The sequence below is a fragment of the Crocodylus porosus genome, unplaced genomic scaffold (assembly GCF_001723895.1).
Source record: "Crocodylus porosus isolate Cpor-Errol unplaced genomic scaffold, CroPor_comp1, whole genome shotgun sequence".
Classification (NCBI taxonomy): Eukaryota; Metazoa; Chordata; order Crocodylia; family Crocodylidae; genus Crocodylus; species Crocodylus porosus.
In genome coordinates, this window is record NW_017728918.1 from 124,250 (window position 1) to 148,235 (window position 23,986).

At 45.8% G+C, this 23,986-nt stretch overlaps 1 protein-coding gene across 1 annotated transcript in view; it reads left to right on the forward strand.

The window, feature by feature from the left end:
* The window catches only part of LOC109311468 (protein eva-1 homolog C-like), a 303,458-nt gene that overhangs the window by 109,433 nt on the left and 170,039 nt on the right, over positions 1–23,986 (forward strand). The window contains exons 3-4 of the mRNA XM_019537109.1: positions 5,702–5,825; positions 19,884–20,036. Coding sequence (XP_019392654.1) covers positions 5,702–5,825; positions 19,884–20,036 — 277 coding nt within the window. The remainder of the gene's footprint in view (positions 1–5,701; positions 5,826–19,883; positions 20,037–23,986) is intronic.

Genomic DNA, 23,986 nt, shown 5'->3' on the forward strand with positions numbered 1-23,986 from the left:
CACACACACACACACACACACACACACACACACACACACACACACACACACACACACACACACTTTGCCTTCACAGGACTTCCCCCACTCTCAATCACATGGAAGCAGCCCCACCCCACCCCAGCCCCTATTACACTTACCTACAGGGAGCTGCTGCCTGGCTGTCCCATGCAGCTGCGAGAGCTGGGTTGGATTGGACTGGGTTGGGAGCGCTGCGCTGTGTCTCTGTGCCTGGGCAGTGGCACTGGGAGGGGTGGCTGTGGGGGTGCCAAGATGACTTTTGGGGCGCTATAGCCCCTGAGAGCCTCCCAGCACTGCTGCCGTCAAAGATCAGTAGACAGGGCGAGGCGCTCCTGACCTGGCTCCACCCTGACTGCTGCCTTCCCCCTCTGCCAGGTGGGGTGCGGCTCTCCCAACCTGGCTCGGCCCCCACCCCCTGGGTACAGTGCCACCCGCCTCCCCCAGGCATGGTGCTGCTCTCCCAGCCCAGCCCCAGCCCTGCCACCCCCTAGCCCCATTGGTGGAGGGCCCCAACTTCCAGTTCCCAGGGAAGCAAATGCAAAAGCCATGGTTTTAAATTTGGCACCATTTTTGTCTCCCTGCTGGGAGACAAAAGCAGGCACTGAGTTTAAAACTGCAGCTTTCACTTCTTTGGTGATGAGCATCCCGGGGCCCTGAACTGCTGGTAGAAGCCCCTGGGCTCGTGCCCAGCTGGCCTGTCCATTAATTCACCTATGCAGCCAGCAGTAAGTTTGAGTTGGGGAAAAGGTGTTTAACCCCTGTCTCTGGCCCCAGTCTCCCCCCACCAGACTGGGCTGCATCCCCAGCTGGGCTGCCCCCCATCAGCCAGTCCTCATTGCTCCAGCTTGGGGGCAGAGGGGTAGGCCTAACCCTGCTCTCTGGAGCAGACAGCACAGCCCAGCTCAGGTCTGGAGAGTATGCTGGGATGTTGGGGGACTGTGATTTTACTTAACCAGGAAGGGGTCTGGGACAGAAGTTTCATAAACTGGTTTGATCCGTATCAGTAAAGTCTGATACTACATTCAACCAGGTTTATCTTTAACCAGTTTCAGCCATTTTGAAACTGGTTTATGTGCACTAAACTTCTGTTCTGTTACAGGTTTAAACCAGTTTCTGATCAGTTCACTTAAACCAATTTATGTGTAACTTCTGTCCCTAGCTTATGAGTTTTGTTCCTAGATTTGTCTTCTGAAGTGTCCTAGGTCATCTTTGTGTCCTTTTCATGACTGATGCTGTTTACAGAGCTGCCCTGGGTGAAATTTTGGCTTTGTTAAAGTCAATGGAAGGTTTGCAATTGATCACTGCCTCTGGGGCCTGGATTTCACCCTTGATCCAAATAGACAGAGCCTTGCCCTCATGTGCTAACATTGTTTGGAGTACTTTAAATGAATGATATATACAGCATGCAATCCCTAATGAGTACCTGGAAGGGGGAAAAAGTGTGTGTGTACTGGGGGCAAGGCTTTAAAACATCTCCTTTGCAGCGCTCCGGTCTAGTTTTGCTTGTTAAACATATCTTCTTCATAATACCCAAACCCCACTAGCAAGTACCACAAAGCTTATCAACTGTGTTCCTACTGCATTTCCACAGGAAAGACCTGATTTTGATCTTGAGGCCTCTCTTGCTTTTAAGACCCAGGTCACTGAAGGGAGATTAATCAGGGGCATAAATCACAGAGGTTCAACTAGTGTTTGTTTTTGTTAAATTTACCCTTTTTTTTGCTTACTTTATCTTTCCTAAATCTCAGGGCTTCTCAACTTGATTAGGGTGCAGAGAATGGAATGGATTTAAACTGCCATGACTTCCCTCCTGGGCTCTGGCTGTCAGCCCTCTGGCTTGATTTACCACTGGAACCCAATTATAAAATTGCACAAGACAATTAATGTGTCTTCCCCCCTGTTTTGAGCCAGACAGGAATTCTTTCCCTTCTTCCTCTGCTAGCACGGTTTTTATAATACAATGTGACTTTATTTTGTACTAGCAGAGGGCCCACCAGATGATGCTGATGTAATCAGTCAATTGTATGTCAGTTATGGCTAATACTATATGTCAGGTCTTAACACAGGTCCAGACTGGTCAAGGACTTTTCTTGTATTTTTGTCATACTTTTCCATCTCTTCAGCTTTACAGCACCTGGGATAAAATGAAGGAGGATGTAAAATGAGAGAATCAACAGGAAGCTTTTCTTGCTAAACATCTTTGTCTGTGGTTTACAGCATTGTGGCTACAACTTGAGCTCAGAGGTGTATTACCAAACGAGCGAACTGGTTGCATGCTAATGAAGTCACGCAAGCTGTTAGTTTTGTCAGATGATCACTTAGATTGGAAAAAACCAAACCATTTTTGGCAGTTTTTATGTGATGTGCATGGCATGTAGAGGTGAGCCTGGAGGGAGAGGGCATACTGCTCAGCAGGACAGGCAGATGTTTTATATGCTTTATTCAGGAGCTCAGTGATAACTTCCAATGAAAGAGTGGTTCATTTGGAGCAGTTAGGCCAATTAAAGACTTTTGACAATACCGCTCAGATGGGAATGAATGTGGATGTTCCCCAAGAACTGGACTCTGTCTTCCTGAGGGAAGAACTCTTTTCTCTCGGAGGCAAGAATACTTTTTGAGGGTCTTTTCTCCACTTCCGTATTCTTGATGTAGCTTAGTAATTAACGGTCCAATTGCAGCCAATCCTTTTAAATGATCCAGGGTTCAGGGAGGGGGCACACTTACATCATTTTCTGTGCACCTTACAAAATGAACTGGTGTTTGGGTGTGGAGACTTCCCCTTATTCTCTCACACATCACTGTACTCTGTAGGAAACTATTATCACGCATTGGGTGAGTAGTGTCCCATCCTTCTTCCCAACGGGCTTTCTGAGCTATATGAAAAGAAGCTGCATCCAGAGGGCTGGATCTGCATGGAGTACGTAATGTTCATACCTCAGTCAAATTATAACTAACTGTGTGTAGAAACTTCCAAGAAGCTCTTTCTGCTAAAGGCTATTTCCGTGCCTTTCCATCAGCTAACACTGTAAGGGTCACAAGGACTGTGTTAAGTTTTATAACCAGCAAAGCACAGCATGTGTTCTTCATTTGCTTTGCTCACAAAATGGCTGAATTATCTTTGTTTAAGCTCAAAAATAAAATGCCATTTCCCACGGAGACAAACTCTTTCAAATGTCAGCCCAAAGGTGCAGGCTGCAGGAAGTGCTGAATGACCGAAAACGAGGGGGTTTGAAATGGAAATGGTTAAGTCATCTGAACAAGAACCGTTGCTTCTGCTGCTCCTGCCAATATCTATGCCCATCTTCTCTAATAATAAGAGGTGTAGGCTAGGGAAGACCTATGGAACATGCAATCAAGGTTTGAGAGTAGATGGAGGGTCCCTGTGGCATGGGGAAAGTATGTCCGAAAGCAAAGAAGGGTTCTGCATGTATGGTACAGGAGCAGGATTATTGGTGGGGAGAGAGAAGAGGTCAGCATGAAAGAAAGGGGCAGGGAGAAGAATAAAGAGAGAGTGTCTGCAAGGGAGCCTGGGAGAGCTTTTGAGACGCTGAATTTTCTGAAGTCTCCTTGCAAGCAAAAATTAATCGGGTTGGGAAGGGAATTCAGCACGCCGTAAAGCAGGGACTTAACAAGGCCAATGAATTACCTCACTCTGTGGTCTCAGTCAAAATGCTCTGACAGGTTCATGTGTGTCAGGCAAACATTATGGTAATTTTAAAGCTTTAGGGGCTCTGCAGGGGTAGGTAAATACCACCCAAGTCATCCAGCCGAATTTAAAACTTAATTACTGCCCCACTTAATACTGCTCCCCCCCCTTCAGCTGTAAAGGATCATAGGGCTAAAAATCATTAATCTTTCTTAATGAAGCTATTTTCTAACAGGAGACAGAATGTCTTGCCCCTGTGGATTTGAAGATGGAGTTATATAAGTAGGTTGTGGATGGGGAGGTGTGAAGCGGGTGCTGGGTGAAGAGGACTGCATAAGGAGGCAATGCCAAAAGTACTCGAGGGGAGAGAATTCATCAGACTCGCAAGCCCTGGATGAGTTCAGCTAAAAGAAAACCAGCCAGGGAGAGGGAGAAACAAGCTAAACTTAAGTTAGCTGTATTTCTCTGTTCCTGCTATATCTGCTCATTATTAGAATGACTACAATTTCTTATCTAATCAGGAAAAGACCTCCTTTAAAAGCAAAGGGGGTGGGGTGGGGATCCAGAGCTCATGAACAAATCAACAGTAACAACCATAATGGTGGTGTGATCAGAATTTGGCCATATATGTTTTAATGGTCTGGTATTCACTATGTAAACTCCAGTCCACTCTCCTAAAGCAGCCTACCCTAAGGTCTTGTTTATATGCAGATTGTGCTGTTTTAACTGAAGCCTTGTTTTTAAATGTCTAAAGTTAATTGGGTACAAAATCTCTTGTAAATGGAGGGAGATAGTTAGCTGTGTTAGTCTGAAGTCAGGTACCTCAGGAGCTGACTGGTTCAGAGGGGAGTAAGCTTTCAAAGGTGACAACCTAACTTCATGGATAGGGACAGGCATTACATATAAATCAGTTTAAGTGATCAGAAACTGGTTTAAACCTGTAATGGAACAGATGTTCAGTGCACATAAACCAGTTTTAAAATGGCTGAAACCGGTTTGAGATAAACCTGGTTGAATGTAGTGTATCAGGCTTAACAGATTTGGGTCTAACTGGTTTATGCAATGCCTGTCCCAGACCCATTGCTGGTTTAAATTAAATCAGACTCCCCCAGCATCCCATCATGCTCTCTAGGCTGGCCGGGACTCTGCTTCACAGCAGGGCTGGCCCCTCCCCTCAGCTCCCTGGTTGCAGCTCTGGCAGAGTCTGCAGGAATCTTCCTGGCTTCCCCTAGCAGACCACATGTTGGCTACAGTCCGTACTGTGGCAGACCAGTTCCTTCCTTGGAAAAGCTGTTTAAGAAGAGCTTGAACTAATGGAGAGAGGCTTTGTTTTCTGATGAGGAGATAAACACTGAGTTAGGGGTGATGCACATTGTTATGAATTCCCTGCTGGGCTGGTCAGGAGTGGGGGAACCCCTCCCTAATCAGAGCGTCCTGCTGAGGCCTGGCCGTTCCTCCTCAGGTCAGCATTGTGGAAGGGAAGGGAGGGCTGCTGTAGCACCCCACGGCTTCTAGCCTAGCCTGAGCCACTGCAGGAATGTGCCTGAATTGTCTTAATCCAGAGGGGATGTCTGTACGGTTACAAACTGGTTCAGCCTAGCCAGCTTAGACTAGATTGAATCAGTTTGGCCTCAGACTTTTTGAATATCTGTCCCTAGCCTATCAGATGCTATGAATAATAGGAAGGCATATGTTGCTCTGAACCAGTTAGTTTCCAAGGTGCTGCACTGCCTGCATTCTGGTTTTTTAATGGGGCTAGTTTATGGGAAGGGCTACTGTGTATGTACCCAACAATGCTGGGAAGAGTCCTCAGCCTCCAGGATACTAAGTATTTGGGGCCCCTCCATGCAAGTTCCCTAGACTGCCTCAGCAAAACCAAGATCCCACTGCTGTTCTAAAGCTTGTCTCCATTTGATACGCTCTTTTATCCATACTAAAGTGCTCCTGTTTTTCTATTTTTTTGTTTCTCTCTGTATGTGTGTGTGTGTGTGTGTGTGTGTGTGTGTGCGCGTGCATATGCACCTGCCTATGTAGAAAATCCTGGATGAGTGCCAGGACAGACGGAGCTGCCAGTTTCTTGTCAATAGCCGACTGTTTGGTATAGACCCGTGCCCCAGAACCGGCAAGTACCTCATCGTGTGGTACAAGTGCAGGCCAAGTAAGTATCTTCTCCAATGAATCTGTTTGCTTCTGTGCGATCACCATTCATTCCCTGCTTAATCTTTTGCAGTGAGGGTTCTCTTTTGCAGGGATTTTGCTGTCTTCCGCCTTTATTTTTGATGTAATTATAAACCATTTAAGCGCGGAAGGTCCCCCTCCCTTGCTTTCTAGTGCGTTGCTTTTCTGCTGGCTGGCTGGCTCTTTCCTTCTCTCTGGGAGTCCACTGGAGGATTGTTTGTGCAGGTGCCAGCAAATGCTCTTGCCAACGTTTAGCTCATGCTGCCCTGTAACACTGTCATCCTTGGGTGGGCTCCTACAGCTTTGTATTGCAGTGACTTCCACTCTGCACTGACTGGGGGCAGGGGTTGGTGGGTGTGGGGAACTGTGTACTTATATACTTACCCATTAGAAATGAGTCTGCACTTCGGCAGCTGTTGGCAACACGCACTGACAGTCTCACAACAATCCATGTGGCCAATAGCCTAAGGGAAGCTGCATCTATCCAACGTCTCTGACATATGGGCTGCTTCTGGGGAGGCCTACATTTAGATACCCACGTTTGGCTTCAATTTTGTGCAGCCCCTTTCACACGATCCAAATTCCAAGCCCTCTGAGCAAGCTTAGTGATACAGTTATTTAGTTACAGTGGAGAGGGAGAGAAACTAGAAAAAAGTGGGAGCAAAGGGAAAAAATATTCTAATATTAAAGGAGATTTTAAGATGAAGTGAGAGAGACACAGAGATCCTGTTCTGAATAGCAGGAGTGGCACAATATAAGAGTCTTGCTGCAATATCCAGGGTCTGGTGCTAACTGAGCAGAGAGTGCTGTCACAACCCACGAGGAGGTAAATGAAAAGCATTTAATGAAACCCACATGTGGAGTCTGAGCAAGTGATTTCAATGTCCATCTCTGTGTGCAAAATGTCTGTACAAAGTGCAAGATGAGGCTGTTGTTCTGGCAAGTCTCTGCCATGCTGCCTTAGTTGTGGGGATTTGCACTGGTTCCAGGGGTGGGCAAAATGTGGCCCAGGGGCTGGATGAGGCCTGCCAGGCCGTTCTATCCGGCCCGCGGGGCCCCTAAAAAATTTAGAAAATTAATATTAATCTGCCCTGTGCTGCCTGTCATGCAGCCCTTGATAGTTTCATAGTTTCTAGGGTCGGAAGGGACCTGAGCAGATCATGAAGCAGACCATGGCAGGAAAAAGTACTGGGGTCAAATGACCCCAGCAAGGTGATTGTCTAGCCTTGTCTTAAAGACCCCCAGGGTAGGAGCCAGCACCACTTCTCTTGGAAGTTGGTTCCAGACCCTAGCCGCCCTGACCGTGAAGTAGTGCCTCCTGATGTCTAATCTGAATCTACCTCCTGCCAGCTTGTGACCGTTATTCCTGGTCACTCCTGGCAGTGCTTGGGGGACAGGGACTCCCACAATGCCTGCTGGTCCCCTCTGACTAGTTTGTAACAGGCCACTAGATCCCCCTCAGCCTTCTCTTGTGGAGAGGACAACTTTGCGCTTGTCAGTGTTGAATCCTATCCTATTCTCATCCGCCCACCCTTGTAACCTGCATAGGTCTGATTGGAGCCTATTCCTCCCTTCTAGTGTGCCCACATCCCCCCACATCTTGGTGTCATCAGCAAATTTGAACAGGGTGCTATATACCTCCTCGTCCAAGTCACTGATGAAGATGTTGAACAGTGTGGGCTTGCCGAAACTCAGTAAGTGGCCCTCTGCCCAAAATAATTGCCTGCCCCTGGTGCCTATGCCACAAAGCAGTCCTAGGTTTTGTCTTCTGGTTCAGCTGAGGAACCTGCTTGGGGCAGACTGTGCTAATTTACTGGAGACACTCTAGCAGCTCATCTCTAAGTGAAGGTTTATTGGCTTGGAAAGTTCCCCTATTTACAAGTTTGGCAGGAAAGCGTTTGTGTAGGTTGGGTTTTTGTGTTTTGCGTAAGACATAGGGACAGAGGGAAATTTTCCTGAGAAGAAGAGGGAGCAGAGCTAGACTGCTTGTATTAACTTCCCGCCCATGACTGTCCTTGAACTGGGTTTAGCTCAGGCTCTGAACGCATGGCAAATTCAGTCTGCAGGGCATATTTCAGAAACATTAAGAAAAAACCCCCCATATGCAAAATACAATTATTGCTCGTCAGTGAGCAGGTAATACGCTGATTTCATTTAGACCCATTGAGTGTAATTATTAAGAAAGCTGCAGCAACATATAATTAGAGGGAACTGACAAAATATGTAATTGGCCTCTCACACATGCCCTCTAACTGAAATCCTGATTCACCAACATGATTAAATAAATTTAGGGTTTGTTTTTTCCAACTTATCTTCAAGGCATAAAGCTGCATAGTATTTTTTTTTTTTTTTATTGCTGTAAACTAAGACATATTCTGTGTGCCATGAGTAGGACTTATTAGAGGGCGATGCCCTTGTCCAGTACCTATCATCAGAGCAAACCGCTCTCTCCCGTGAGGTTAGCCCAGAGCAGGGCTCCAATGGCACGTCATTTCTTGCAGAGCTCATCTAATTGACAGCTGGGACTGGTCCGTAGCCAGGTACTAACACTGAGTATCCCTGAAATGGAAGGAAGAGCAGCTGAAACTCTGTAGCTGACCCCTGTGGCTGTGATGAACCAAACCAGAGCACGGAAAAGAGAGCCTCTGACATTTGGAAAGTCTGGGATCAGACCCACATTGTTGCTCACGTCCATCTGTAATAACAAGACTTACATGATTGGAAAAGGTACTTCAAGGATTGGAGGAGTGTGTTGAGCCAGGGAGACTGGACTTACATGGTGAGGGGTGAAGAGCCAGAAGTGTGATAGATAGAGTTTGGTAGAGAAAAGCATCCATAATTTGCTTCCTTTTATCCAATCTTAACAGAGACCCTTTGTTCTGGAGACTGCACTGGAGAGGCATCCTCTTCTAACATTGGTCCCGTTTAAAAGTCCTGCCCCCACAGCACATTTCCAGAGAGTAGGGATGCCGTGGCCCAAATCAACATAAGCTCATTTACCTTATCCCTGTACGGTTTTAATTGGGAAAAAAGTCTTCACATTCAACCTCTGTGCTATGTTGCCATGCCCTGTGCTGTGTTGTCATGTTGAACAGCTGCCATGCTCCACTCCAGCAATGGCTGCACTGTCGTGTGGGTGCTGTGATCTTTATGGCTAGGGACAGACATTACATGTAAACCTGTTTAAGTGATCAGAAACTGGTTTACAGCTGTAACAGAACAGATGTTCAGTGCACGTAAGCTAGTTTGAAAATGGCTGAAACTGGTTTGAGATAAACCTGGTTGAATGTAGTATCAGACTTAACTGATTTAGGTCAAACTGGTTTAGGCAATGTCTGTCCCTAGCCTATGTAGCTTTGCCTACATTGCGAAGTATTAATAAGTGATCCTGGTGATATGTGTTAGCTCTCACTGTAATATTTGCAAGGCGTACAAAGGATCTGTATCACAAGCTGATTTCTGCTGCAGAAAGGCACAGAGCCTTCGGTGAGGCCCCCACCTGTCTCCTGCCAAGCAGTCATCCATACAGCCTTTTCAGAGCAGCCTGATCATTTTCCAAAAACAAGAGATTTTGGGAGGGACCTCTTCTTGCCATTCATCCAACATATTGTCCACCTTTCCACTTCCCTGCTGGCCTGATCCTATACCACTGAAGCTAATGAGAGCTTTGCACTGACTTCTTTTTTACTCCTCTGATGTGCTTTCCTGTACACTTTATGCATACAGAGAGGGGGAGGGCTTTAGCCCCCAAAGAAACCATTATTTCTCTAGAAATCCCAGGCAAAGGCAAAGAGGAGACCAAATGTATTCTTAGCTCTTTTAGCACCAGTGATTGATTTTAGTGCTGGAATAGATTGGTAATTCAGTAGTTGTCGGCCCTTTCAGAAAAACATTAGTCTCCCTCATGAGACAGTTTTATTGGTGGCAGGAGAAGTTCATTGTATTGTTCACCGCATTGCTCTTTGGTGGCTCATGCCTTCTAAGCAGCACGATGGAGTGCGGGCTGTTAAAATGGCACATCTTTCTGGCCTGCCTACTGAGGCAGCAAAATAGGCCTTTTACCCCCTGCATCCATCACCTCATTCGTGCTTATTTGTATTATTTCAAATACAGGGAGCGGAAATTTATAATGGCAATAAACCTCAGGCAGGGAGTGTCGCAGTGATAGAAAGGTGTAAATAAAAGGCCGTTATAAGTTTCAGAGGGCAGATCCATGAGCTCAGGATCAAACGAAGCCTTATAAATGCAGCATTACTACTGGCTGTCAATTCTCTTTTAAAACCTTGATGGACAGAGATTTTCAGATGCTGTCAAGCAGCCCTCTCCCCAAAACACACACGTCGCTTGGCTGTCAGGGCCAGGATTCAGAACCGCATGATTTCATCCTCACCAAATGAAGAGATTATCATCAGTCACTATATCCAATATTTCCTGGAGAGAGTCAAGGAAAACTGCATCTGATGTGAAAGAGGGTCAAAAATCCAGTGGAATCCCCTTGCTATCCATAGTTTTTTCTGGCTAATATTGGTTCAGAAGAAGAGTCAAGTCCTAAACAGAAACAGCAATGACTTCCTTCATCCTCCGTTGTGGTTGGGTCAGGCACCAGATGTACCCAGCACTCAGATACAAATTGCTTTTAAGGCAAATTATTTATACTCTTGAGGTTTCCCTGCTCCATTCTGCTTTGAGCTTTGCAAACCATAAAACTGCCTTCTGTCGGTCCCGCCAGATGTGTCCTCTGGGCTTCCTTGGAAGGGGTGCTAGTAAAGAACCGTTTTTAAGCTGTGAAGGTTTTTTTCCCAAATCCTTGATGAATGACAAAGAAAGACAAGTCAGTCTCTCCAAGCCATTCCTCACAAAGGCAGGTGGGTAAATAGCATTTCCAGAAGGATTTGGGAGTTTGTAACCTTTGCCCTCAGGTCTAATAGACCAAAAGACAGTCTAGCAAATCACTAGGCATTGTGTACAATTGTCATAACTTTATGCACTGAAGATGGAGGCTGCATTGTGGTTGACGTTTCAATTGTGACAAATGGCTCTGAGTGCTGCAAGGGGAAGAGGTTTGTTTTTACAATTAGTGACATAGGAACCCCTTTGACGCCAGAAGAATAGGACATTTTTCATGGTGATTAACCAGGACAAACATGTTGGGAAACTAGTGCCAGGGCATTCCAGAATGCAAGGTTAAAATGAGGCAAACTAACAAAAAAAACCGGCTTGAAAGCACTGGCCCAGGAAAGCCAAGATATGGCAAATATTTCAAGATTGACTGCAAATGCATCTTCGAGAGCAGCTCAAGATGCCTGAAAGCTTGCTAAGAACTTTTTTCCAACTACCCTGTTGGTCTAATAAAAGAGATCACATCTACCCAGAGAACCTTGCCAGTCTTGATCCTACAAACTTTTGCTAATACAGGAATGAGGGTTTACAGATTTGTGCTTGTCATTCAGACGCTACATAAAGAGCTCACAGTGTAATAAACAGGGCAAAGAAGTATATTATCCAGCAGTTTTGAGGCAGGTAAATCCAAAAGCCCGGGATAAAATTGGGAGGATTCGGAAAACTCTGTATTTGTTCCAACTGTGTCTTTGCCCTAAGACAGGAGTGTAAAGGGGAACGACGAGTGTAGAGTTTTTCAGGGCAGCCTATTTAAAATGGACTTTTGAATACATTAGTTGTGGAGGAAGAATACTGTAACAATACACATGGGGCTATTACCTTTAGGATCATTTGGCTCAGTTTTTCCCTGATTTATGTTGTAGGGCCAGTCCCAGTGACTGCAGAGCTAAACAAAATAGGATTAGATCCATTTTAACCCAATAATTCATTTTTGTAACATTGCTGTGTTGGAAGTGTGATTTATCACCATGTCACATATATTTCAACTAGAAAAACTAAGACATAGTTTAATTGACACAAATGTGTATATTCCTCTCCAAACCCATTTTATAGCTGTTTATCTGAAATTGTATTACTCCAGTTTTAAATCAGCATCTATATGGAGGGAAAAATTACCATGTCATTGGAAGGGCTGTAATTGGAATTAAGCTGTCCTTGTCTCCCAGTGTTATGTTTATACTTCATCTCATCATATAGTACATACATTTCAGTACCCATTTTCTTTTTCTTCTTTATCACCCTATAGCTTTGTTTATCTGACCATAAAGTCCACCCCCATGTAGCCAAGTCCTACTTTGGAAATGAAGTGTAGCAGCTAATTTGCAACACTGCCAGCCTTTTCAAAGCAGAATATAAAAAGACAACTGCTTCAGTCTAATCAAAGTGACAGGGTGGAAAGGCTCCTTTTAAAGGCTGCAAATTGGATGGGTGCATCGTGAGTCTAATTTTAAAGGAATCTGACAAGGTCATTTATAACGAACAGCCTTCCTGGTTGTTGAAACAGTTTCAAACCTCCACAACTGGTCGGTGGCTGAGTTTTCAGCTTGCCTTTCAAAACTGGGAGACATTCTGCTTGAGAAGTATCTGCATTGTCTTACGAGAGGATATTTTAAGACTTTCAGTTGATTTTCTGGATAAATAACTATGTGGAGAGCTAGACATCAGTGTTAACAAACTTTGTTCTTTCAAAAACCTCTGCCTGTAATTTAAAAGGGGGGAAATACAGTAAAATAATAATGTTGAGTTTTCCTTGTAATTTTTCTGTGTTGGTGAAATGTTCTGGCTTATCCAGATTGTGGCCCACTGGATGGAGCCTACCCCCACAACAAAAAGCCAATCCCCTCAAATGAGGGACAGGTCATGGAATCCATATCTGAAATGGGGACAGAGAATGAAAACCAGGGACCGTTATAGGTCACAGAGCCACAGATAGGGGGATGCTGTGAAGTGCCATGAGTTACAGTGGGCAGACTGTAACTCTACCCACCTAACTTTACTCTGCCCATCTACCTACTCTAACTTTAACATCTGTCAGTGCCCATAAGGGAGGAGTTGAATCACTTAGGATTTAACCAGATCCAAGGTGGGCGGCTGGGGAAGGACAGTAAATTAACAAACAGGGATAGAGATGGCACAACTCAAGGGAGTCACAAGGTGACACTAGACAGAGAAACCTGGACATCAGCAGAACTCACCAATCAGGTGAGGGATGGGACGCAAGGCCTGGAAAATAAGAGGTAATTGGGATGAAAACATGCTAAAACAAGTGTGTGTGGGGGATTGAGTCAAAAGTTTAAAACCACATATAAAATATTGTGTGGGGGGCTGCCAAGATGAGAGTGTTACATGAACTACTGCTCCACAAAGGAGTCCCAGGAGTCTGTGGACATTGTCTAGAGGAACTTTGCCTCTGTAAGTGCTATTTTATTTGAATTTTGGGCCCACCTAGAACAAAAGTCTGGCATCAAAGGGAGGGGAACAGATTCCATAGATTAACAGATTATCAGATACAAATTATGTTAAAAACAGGGCTAGGGCTAGGGTCAAAGGCTGTAGTCAAGAGCTCTGACTGGAGACTGCCAAGCTGAGGAGTCTGGATAGTGCCTTGTATTCCATGAAGGAGCCTGAAGGAACTCAGTTCCAATATATACTAGACTGATACTCTTGGCGAATGAAGTCCTTTATATCCCCCTCCAAACAGATACTGACAGACAGCTGCACTGTTCATTTCCTCTGTCTGGATGTCTGAGAACTGCCTCCCTTGCCGGATTCTCTTTTCCCAGCTCTCCGTTGGCCAACGCTCAAAGGGCGGCCAAAGGAAATGGTACAAAGACACAGTCAAAGTTGCCCTCAAGCATGGAAGCATCTGCACCAATGGCTGGGAGGAGCAAGCTGCTGACTGTTCGGTATGGCACCACCCGGTCCACCAAGGCGTGCACCACTTTGAGGCCCAACAACTCGATACTGAGGTGGAACGGCGGCGGCAGAGGAAAGAGAACGAGACCAACCTGGGGCTGCAAATCCCACTCCCCCACGCAACAACATGCCCCCATTGCCAACGAATATGTGTATCCAGAATCAGGCTCCTCAGTCACCTGAGGACCCATCAAGCCTGGTGGATGTCATCCTCAACTTTGAGGGACCGCCGCCGACCCTTCCAACCATACTGACAGACAGCTGCATTGTTCATTTCCTCCCACACAGCCTTACCATCAAAGCTGAGCTCTGAACTCAAGGGACCCCATCCAAGTGGCAAGGAATACAACATACTATGGTTTATTGTAACCATGGTTTCTCTGCTGAGCCTGGCAGTAAGCTTGTTGAATTGTGGTGCCTTTTGTAATGTGAATATTCTTCTGTTGAGAACTAGGCTGAGACCACCAAACTCTTGTCACACAAGCTATTTTTTATCGTGGTCATTGGATGGTGACATCTTTCATCTTTAGCTTAATGTATAATCAAAAGGCTTTATATTCCAGTACCAGTTCTCTGGTCTACAAGATCTCCTAGGTGCTCTTTTCTGTTTTAATTGGCAAGGAATCAGCATCTAATAGCTCTTACTTTGTATTAGCTATCAGTTTTTGTGTATTCTGGTCCTTAATGAGAATCAATGCTTCAGCAGTCCAAAGCAGTGCCTGGGATGTGAGACGTTATGCAAGCTACTAAATAAACTTCGTCAGCCTCAAAGGTGAAATTGCTGTAACTCAACTGATAATGACTGGTTCTTTAAAATATAAGGTTTTGGGTTTTTGTGTAAAAGTTTAGAATTCAGGCTGATAGAAAAATAATTTTTGAATTTTACAAAAAACATTTTATTTCCTGGGGAAAATTTCATATTTCATTGAAAAACCGAAAGAAAAAATAGTTTTTGCTCAGTACCCAAAGTAATTTGATCCAGACAGGTCCCCTGGTTGCACATGATGGTGTAGTTTGATGCCATGTGTGCATATTCTTCCCATAAGGTGGGCTCTCTATCTGGAGTCCGTCTTCCATGATGTGCCGTGGGGAGGTGCTTTTCTCATGGGGAGAGATGGGAAGTAATGCATTATAGGAGATATATGCTAGCAAGAGAGGCTGGCTTATAGATGTTTGTTTTCCTGGCTTGAAATTTTTTGGTGGAAAATAAGCATTTTCTTTTGGGAGAGTATTCCCCCCATCCTGTTTTCTCCATCTGGTTTCTGACAATATAGAGCAACAATAAACTGGCTCACTGTATCCTAACAGTTATCAATACAGAAAGAGATGAAAAGAACTAAATTAATGTACTCTGTACACTATAGGGCTGGCAGGGAAAATAGTGGTGAAATAACAAAGTAATAGGAGGTGCATACCTCAAAGCAGTTACTGTTTTGGGAGTTCTTAGTTGGTATAACTTAGGAATAATTGGATTGAAAGAAACAAAGGAAATTTTAGGTGGAAGAGAAATTCTTGCTTGAGAATGAAAGTATTTAAAATCTGAAGTGACATTTAGGATGTTGTCTTTATTAACAAGTCATAGGCAAGACAATGCTTATGAGTTTCTAGTGTAGGAAATCATTCTGCAGTGATAAGGAGGTAGGCAACATTACCAGGGTCATCTACTATATCTCTTTCATTGTTAACTTCCCAGGATCTGTAGTTTGGATGTTTTATGATGCTGGTAAGAAGAATTTCTGTTTCCATGTCTTTTTGGCTATTTGAACTGTGAAAGAGGTTCAGTCATACATCCACAGGATCCCACCCAACACTCCCATATCTCTGTATTATGTTATATTAAGTTTCTCAATTGGTTAGCTTTTAAAATACTTGCAGTTTATGTACTCCAGTATAAACTTTTGGAATTTAGAGTCATCCATCACATCCTGTTAAGTGTACAGGATCTTTCAGCACTGATATTATCCTGAGACTGAGTCCATTAAAATTCAGTTTTGATCTTCCCAATGACAACAGATCATAAAATCATCATGGACGGTATGCATCAATGTCCATGTTTCATCATCAGTCCCTTCTGGGTAAATATACTACAGTCCAAATATTCAGTGTCCTTGTACACCATTTTCTAATTATTGTAGCTTTATAGTTCCCTTTCCAATAGTTCACTTTGCTATTTGCAAGGGCTAATTTTTCCATTAGAAGCATTTGTTATTGCTTTTCCTTGATTGTTCAATCTACATTATAATCACATCGTATAAAAATCTTGGAAATGTGTCTGGAAAAGCCCGCAGCTGTTCCCTTCCTTGGTCTCCCCATCTAGTTATACTTGAGCTGGTGTCCCTGAAACCACAGCAAGCAATAAAGGGGGATATTATCCTTAGCAGATATCTTAATCATCTCAAATCTCTGCTGCCCTACAAATGACTGCGCAGGGGATTAGAGCAGAATAAGCCATTTGCTGAATATCACTGCCACCTTTTCTCTGCCACTTAGGCATGTTTAATTTTTAAGTGGAAACATGAAACCCTCCAATACAAACGTTTGCATTTGTACTGAACTGTATCCATACTGTGACAGAGTAAGTTCAGTGCAGTTTGTGACTGGGCCACATGCAGGTGTATGAGAGAAGCAAAGCACATTCATTCCCAGTTCCAGCCACTTCTGTGACCTCACCTGTCCCATCCCAGTCCTCTTCAGTATCTGGATGAAGCCATTGTGGCAGAACCTGTGAAACTTGGGTAAATGCGTGGAGAAGGGCTAGCTGTAGCTTGCCTTTAAATTAGTTACAGTTCTTAGCCTAGTGCCTGGGATGAAAAAGAACTTGCTGAATAATTTCCATGGCAAGATGGAAGGGGGGATGCTGTGAAGAGTAAAATACTTGTCATAGCATGTCCCATTTATTTGCTTACCCATATTTCTTAAGGGTGCACATAACTATGGTAGAGCCAGTTGTGGTCACCTGTTCCTCAAAAGATCTGCAGGATCGGGATGGTACCTTGTTTGGATTCTGCACCATGATTAGATACCTAGTGGTTGTTTCATCTCTGGCAGCCAGAGCACTCTTTCCTATACTGGGTCAGACTTGGCCACAGTGATCCATATACTGGTGACCTCCAGACTTGATTGATTCAATTCCTAGTTCCTAGGAAAGACACCACGGACCCTGATAAAGCCGCATCTATTTCAAAATGCTCTGGCCCATGCACTCAGTAATACAGCCGCCAAGAGCACATCGCCCCTCACTCTGCGTGTAGTCAAATTTGCTAAATTTTTTTTAAATATTCAAAGCGCTCTATCACACAGCCCCACCACCTCTGTGATCATGGCATAGCTTTGGTGGTAATTGCCTCATTACTGTCCAGTGAGTCTAGTGGAGGTTAAATAGATATACTCTTCAATACACAGGTATGCAGAGATGGCCAGAGCTAGCTTGCAGAGCCAGAAGCAGTGTATCCCATTAATGTGGTGCTGTGCTTGGAGTAATAAGGCCTTCTGCTTAGCAGAGCTAGCTAGCCTGCAAGCAGCCCTGGACTAATATGTCTATACTGTTTCCATATCCAGAGCCAGTGTAGGGCATCTCTGCATGGCAGCACCTTGTATTGCATGGACATTGCTTTCAGAATAAAATGCAAAACTCAATAACAAAGCCAGTCCCCAATGAACTGATTAGTAGATATAAGTAATGAGAGAGAAAAATATGTTTTATGTTTGTTGCTCAGCCATCATGACAATGCGCACAGTCTAAATATCTCTTTGTACGTAGATTGATGATCTGTTCTGTAACTGTTATGGTAAGACCCTAGGGTGTTCTAGGCCAGGTTGTGTCCTGTAGTTATTTTAGATATTCAGCTGGCTCTGTGTTATGGTCACTGCAAAAATTCCTAGTGTTTTTCATGGGTAGATCCAGAAAGGGAGACAAGGGGTCACATCCTCTTTGGTGGTTCAACGTACAGTCAGTGAATGCTTGGAGCTCACCGGCTTGTTGGTGCCAGCTCTTACCAGAGGTACTCTTTTCATGGCTGTGAATGCATAGGATGAATTCCAGCATCATTTCCCACCCCACTAACTGTCAGCAAATTGGGCAGCAAGGGAAAAGGGCGATGATTAATGATGGAGACTGTACCCTCCCATGGCCCCCTTGGATCTGCCCCTGCTGGTATATGTGGCCATGTATGAGTACGTGTGCGTATGGGTCACACATGTCTGAGTCTTATTTTACTTCTACTGTCTTCTCTTGGGAATAGGATATTATAGCAAGTCATGGTTTTCCTGTCCCCATGCAAACTTTAAGATTTCAAACATTTTTTTAAACAGTGGGACAAAATCAAGGCCTTTCAAAGCTTTTATGAAAAAAACCCACCATGCATCCCAGAATTGCCAGCAACTCATGGGGTAGGATCCTTGTGTAGGATGTGGGCAGTCCCAGTTCAGGTCCCTGCTCTGAGTGCTTCAGATCAGGGACCCACCTTCATGCTCCCACCACAAGGATATTGGCTGTTCTAAGGTTGGGATGTCTCTGGTTTTCAATAGCAATTCTGCCTTGGACCTCAGACACGGTTCCCCAACCCGACATGCTTGGCATGTTACCGGGAAGAGTTTCAGTTTCAAGTTGGTGTTTTCCATTTCATTGGAAAATTCCTGACTGGCTCTAATAAAGAAGAATTAATTCTTGACTATTTAGTTACCATTGCTTTTCTTGTTCTTCTTTTTTTTAACTTTCCATTATGTCTTAGCTGCCATGAATAAAACCCTTCAGCATTAAACTTCTCAATAATGATTCTTTTGCATTCTCTGGTACCAAGTAATTTGGTACATCTGGACTTCAGAGATCCCCCCAATTTTTGAATATATTTGTATAATTTTTTACTTGAAAAGACATCATAATTCAGTGTCTGGTCACTGTAGAGAGACCCAGGAGAGAACTACGTAATAGTTTTGGTTCTGCCATGGATTTGTTGTGTATGACCTTTGGGAAGTCACTTCTCTTTGCACTTGTGTCCTACCATGCAGCCCTTTCCTCGTTGGATTATATGCTCTTCATGACAGGGACTTTTTCTGATGTATCTGCAGAATGCCTGCCACAACAGAAAGTGAATCCAAGTTATGGTCTCCAGGTGTTACTTTAATAAAAATGAAGACAAGTTTAGGACATCCCATGTCAGTCGGCTGTGTAATATCAGGGTTTGTTCTGCATGTGTCAGCCTTGCAGGAGCATATCCTGTCATTTAAGGCTGTCTTGTTGATATGGGATCTGAGAGCAGGTCTCTCAAGCAAGAGTCACTCCCAGCAGGAAAGAAGCTTACTGCACCTCCTATGTGACTGCAAACACAAGACTCCTTTTCAGCTTGCTTAACAAGCTATTGTTGTTGCCTATTGATCAGAACGGTTCCAGTTCACCTTTCAGCTATAGTAGTGTTCAGGATGGACACCTGATGGGTGAAAGATGGACCTGTGGCTAAGGACTGGGACTGAAAGGCAGGAGATTTGGGCTTTTTACCCCTCCTTGCCTCCAGTTTCCATTGTGGTCCTAGACTAGTCACTTAGGGCTCCTATATACATGCAGGGAGGCTGCTCCGACACGCTGTAATTCCAGTCAAGTCTGCTGGAGCGTGATCATTACCGCACTCTAGCAAACTCCAGCATCACGTGTATCAGCATCCCTGTGCTGAAAAATGGCAGTGGGGTGCTTTAAGCTAAAGCTCATTTGATGAGCTTTAGTTCAAAGTGCTCTGCTGCCATTTTTCAGCATGGGGACACTGATACATGTGACACTCTAGGTGCTTTTAATTAGCATGGCTCTTGGAGCGGTGCTAATTAAAGTGCCTCTGCCTCCTGGAGCATGTCTATAAATGCCTTTAGGCTATGTTCACACCATGTCAGCACCGAGTGCTGGCTAGGATGGCCCTGGAATGCCCCACAATGCCTTGAGAATGGCACCGAGGGCCATCCCAGAGTGGCCTTACAGATGTATTTCTGAGTTTGGAGCATTGATCATTCCCAATAGAGAGTGCTATATAAGGTAAAAGATCACTGCAGTAAAAAATGCTCTCTTCTGCTGACAGCTAAGTCCATACTATTTCTGGGTATCAGCTGGCAGACCCTACTGTATCTACAAACATGTGCCGTAGGGTCAGGGATCCCTGCAGCATTGGCTTATTTTCTTTCTTGCTTGCTTGGAGTGCCCAGCTCAAAACCAGTTGAATAATGAGACTTTTTGTCTTTCCAGATGAGTACAAGAGCAAAGTAGCCTGTGAAGATGATAAGCTGAGGCTGAGCTGTAAGAAAAGCATGGTGATAGCCATTTATTCTGCTATCTTTGGAAGGACGCAAGGAGACAGCCTGGAGTGTCCCTACCAGAACCGAGGGAGGCCGATGATAGGTGAGAAGGCCAGCGGGCCGTGCAGAGTGTGCAGTGCCCTGTGCTGGTGCTTGAGAGTGTCTTTGACGTTGTTGTTGTATTGTGGACCTTGCTGAAAGAATCAGCCAGTGGAGCGGTGGGGTCTTCTTCACCTCAGCTCATCCCCAGCCCCGTTTGTCTCTTCCTCTCATGGTCCATGTCACTCTTATTCATTCAGCTTTCCTCCTGCTTGGTTTCCTGTGGCTTGCAAGGGCAATGGATTGCTGTTCAAAGGCATCCAGATTCTTTAACATTAAACAAACACATGGTTAGGGGCTGATTGTACAACCGTATATCAAGCTGGTAGGCTTCTACTTGTGCAGGATGGGAGGGGAATGGGCAATGCTGAGAAGCTCTTTTGGAGAGTGTTATACTGCCGGAGTGAAGGATGCTTTAAGAAGAGCAAATTTTGAGCTGTAAGAATGCCTCCTGCCCCTTTTACAGCACTTCCCATCAAAAAATCTCATGCACTTACAATGCAAGTCAGTGCTCTTTATCCTCATATTTACTGATGTGGAAACCAGGGTACAGAGCATGGAAGTGACTTGCTCAGTATTGGCTCAAAGCCCCCATAGGTGGAGCCAGGATTTTTAAAAAGGGGGTGCAAGAGCCATTGCTGGTGCTTTAAGGGTGGCTGCATCTTCTCACTCCCAGCCTCTCCCCCTCCTTTCCCCACCAGAGCAGGTGGACCATGCCATGGAAGCAGAAGCTGGGGACTTTTTTTAAGACCCCAGATCAGGTAAGAATTTTCCCCCACCTCCCTTGACATCCTCTACCTTCCCCTCCATGCTCAGCACCAACTCCCTTTCTCTCAACTTACATCTCTGGGCCCAGGAAGGGAGACCCACCTGACATCGCTGCTGTCCCAGCCACTCCTGCCCTGCTCCAGTCGGGGCTACTTGGAGCCACTCTGTGGGGACCTGGGCTCAGCCAAGACAGTGATGGGAGCAGACAGGTTCCCCATTCCTGTATGTGCTCCCCGCCTTTTGGGGAACATCTGGGAGGACTGGGAACAGAGGGGGAACCTGCCTGCTGCCACTGCTGTTCCTGTGCAGCTTTGTTAGAGTGGGGTAGGAGCAGCTCTGGAGCTCCCCCAGTCCCAAGGTCAGCTGTGGACAGCTGTGGACAGCTGGACCCGATGGTCTGCAAGGTCCTTTCCAGCCCCTAACGATCTAGTTAAGAACATAAATGCATGCATTTTACTAACAATCTGTCTAGCTAAGCAGTGTGTGGGGGAAAGGGGTGTGGGAGAGGAGGGGACGTGCCGCTGAGCACGGAGGGGAAGGAAGCGGGTGTCAAGAAGGCGGCGATTCTTCCTCGCTTTGGGGACTTATAAACATCCAGCTGCTGCTCCGGCAGCCTGTTGTGAGAGGGGGTGCAACTGTGCCACTGCACCCCTCTAGATTTGCCTGTGCCAGCACCGAGCCAGGTCTCCTCACTCCATGGGCACTGCCACGCCCTGGCGGGACCCATCTCCTCCATAATGGAAGTAAACATACCGTGTTTGCCCTTTTCTCTTTGTCCTGCCTTGAAGGAACCACGCGAGTCCCTAATGCAGGTTGCTTGGCTTGAATGAGGGTGTGAGTTGCACAGGAACTCGGTTTTCCTTGGGTCTGGGATTTGTTTGAAGTGTCTGGTGCCTGCTCCATAACCAGCCTTTGTATGGCATTTGGATGCTATTCCAGAGCCAGCTCGCAGTTTGGTCCTTCTCTTGTCAGCCAGCTGAAATCGCATGAAAAACTAGTTAGCTGCAACAATGTTTGAAGTCAGTTAAGTTGTGGTTCCCAGACTCGTTTTGAATCCCAGTGGGGAGCCAGTCCCACATGCAGATTTGCATGTGCCTACACATGTGGTATGTGTATCTAGTTATCTAACCTTGCCTCAGCTGAGACAAAAACCCATCTAAACTTTTCCGGCTCAGTCAGGCTCCCCTTGCCAATTCATCAAGCTGGTTCAGTGCAGACTTTTGTTAAATGTAGCAGACTAAATATTTGAGGCTATCTGCTGAGTGTCTCGTTCAATGTTCCCTTCCCCTTGCCACATCCCTCGCCCCGTAGACAACTGCAGAGAAGTGCATTGGCAACAGATGTCCTGGATTGCTGAGGGCTAAGTTCAACTAGAACTCGTATTTAAAGTTTTATAAAGAAGGTTAAAATGGAAAGCAGCAGAAATCCTCAAAGAAAGCTGTTAAGTTGAGTCGTGTTAGGGTTGATCGACGACGGTACCTTTAAGTAGCTGCTTTTTTCCCATGTGGCCATCGGTTCCATACGTTCCTAGGTTAAGCTCTGCACAGTTAAAAGCAAGTTAAAGCTGCTTGTACTCTAGCCAGCATGAAATGTGTTTGATCATTTTGGTTTAGTTGCTAGCGGACAAATGTCTTCCTCAGAAAATCCTGCAGCTGGCATTTCATAGTTTCATAATTTCATAGCATTGAGTGTCACAACTCTCCTGATAGAGAGCTAAGTGGTGGGAAGGCATATGGTGTTATCGTATCTCACGTCTAGAGGTGGCCACTGTGGGCTAAGGACATTTGTGGGGCTGTAACTGGAGATCTTTGGCCACTAGAGTTGTTCTGTTCAGCACCCTTAGAAACTAAATGTGGCTCCTGTAGAGCCATGAGGAGCAGCTACTCAGAAGCGTGACAGTGCATGGCGGGTGTCTGTAAGGCTGCAGACAGATGCCACCTTTGTGACACCATAGAAAGGTTTATGGCAGCACAAAGCCCAAGCAAACAGGCAGACATCCATGCCCCTTGTCCATGTTCCCTCTAAGAAGCAGTGGTCTGTGAGCACGCCGCCTCGGTCCAGCGTGGGACACTTACCGAAGGGGCCTGAGGGCTGGGGGCTAGAGGCTGGCTGGAGGCTGGAGCTGGGAGCTGGAGTGGGCGGCTGGTGCTGGCTCCGTCGGCTCCAGGGAAGTGCTCCACTCCCCAGCCCTGATGCGGGGGAGCGGAGCACTTTCCTGGAGCCGGCGGAGCCAGCACCAGGCTCCGGCTCCAGCCTGTCCTCATGCGCGGCCTTGAAGAGGCGGTGCGTGGCCACACTTTTAGTTGTGTGCAGCTGCGCATGTGCGCACCTTAAAGGGAATCTTGCCCCTTGTTGTACCACAGATGCCCAGAAGTGTGGCTTCAACAATAGGTAGTAAAAATGTGTGCTGCTTTATTGTGCCAGATACTTGTTTGCCTTATGGCAGGAGAGTCTGGGTGGCTCTGGGCTGCTAGCACTCTCCAGTTGCCCAGGGCAGGCCCTCCTGGGGTTTCAGGACCCAATCCTGAATGCACTTGGGAATCTCCCTACAGGATCTGGGATCCTGAAGCCTTGGGAGCACCTGCCCAAGATTCCCTGCTTGCAGAGGCATGCCCTGGGAACCTCCCAGGCACGTGTAACGTGCTGCCATGCCCCCACTCGGGATACCGATCTGGAAATGGGGCTCCTCTGGAGTTTCCCCGCTTGCATAGGTGTGTCCTGAGTCCAGGTGCAGCAGCAGCCCGGGGCATGCATCTGCAAGCAGGCGAACCCTGGGGGAATCCTGTTAGCAGCTGTCCTGCAGGGTTGGACCCTTGAAACCCTGGGACTGTCAGGGGCCCAACCCTGCGGGACAACAGGTGATGTCTGTCAGTCACCTGCTTCAAGGATGATGCCTGTCTTATAGGCTAAGAAACCAGAACTAGAATTGAGCCAGTTAAGTTATACGTACAAGTTGGCCTGCACTTTTGTTGCATCTGTGCAAGAATCCGAGCGCCTGCAGCACAGCCGAGCGGTTAACAGCACGGTTCTGCTGTGATCCCCATGGCAAACCTCTGCTTTTCTACTTCTGTTTTTGGTCCATATGTAGAAACAGGCATGTGCAGGTAGCAAAATAGAAGGGAGCTGAGATCTCTTGCGTGAGTGCTGCTGCAGAATGGCATCCTTCTTCTGGCACCGAAGGAGAGC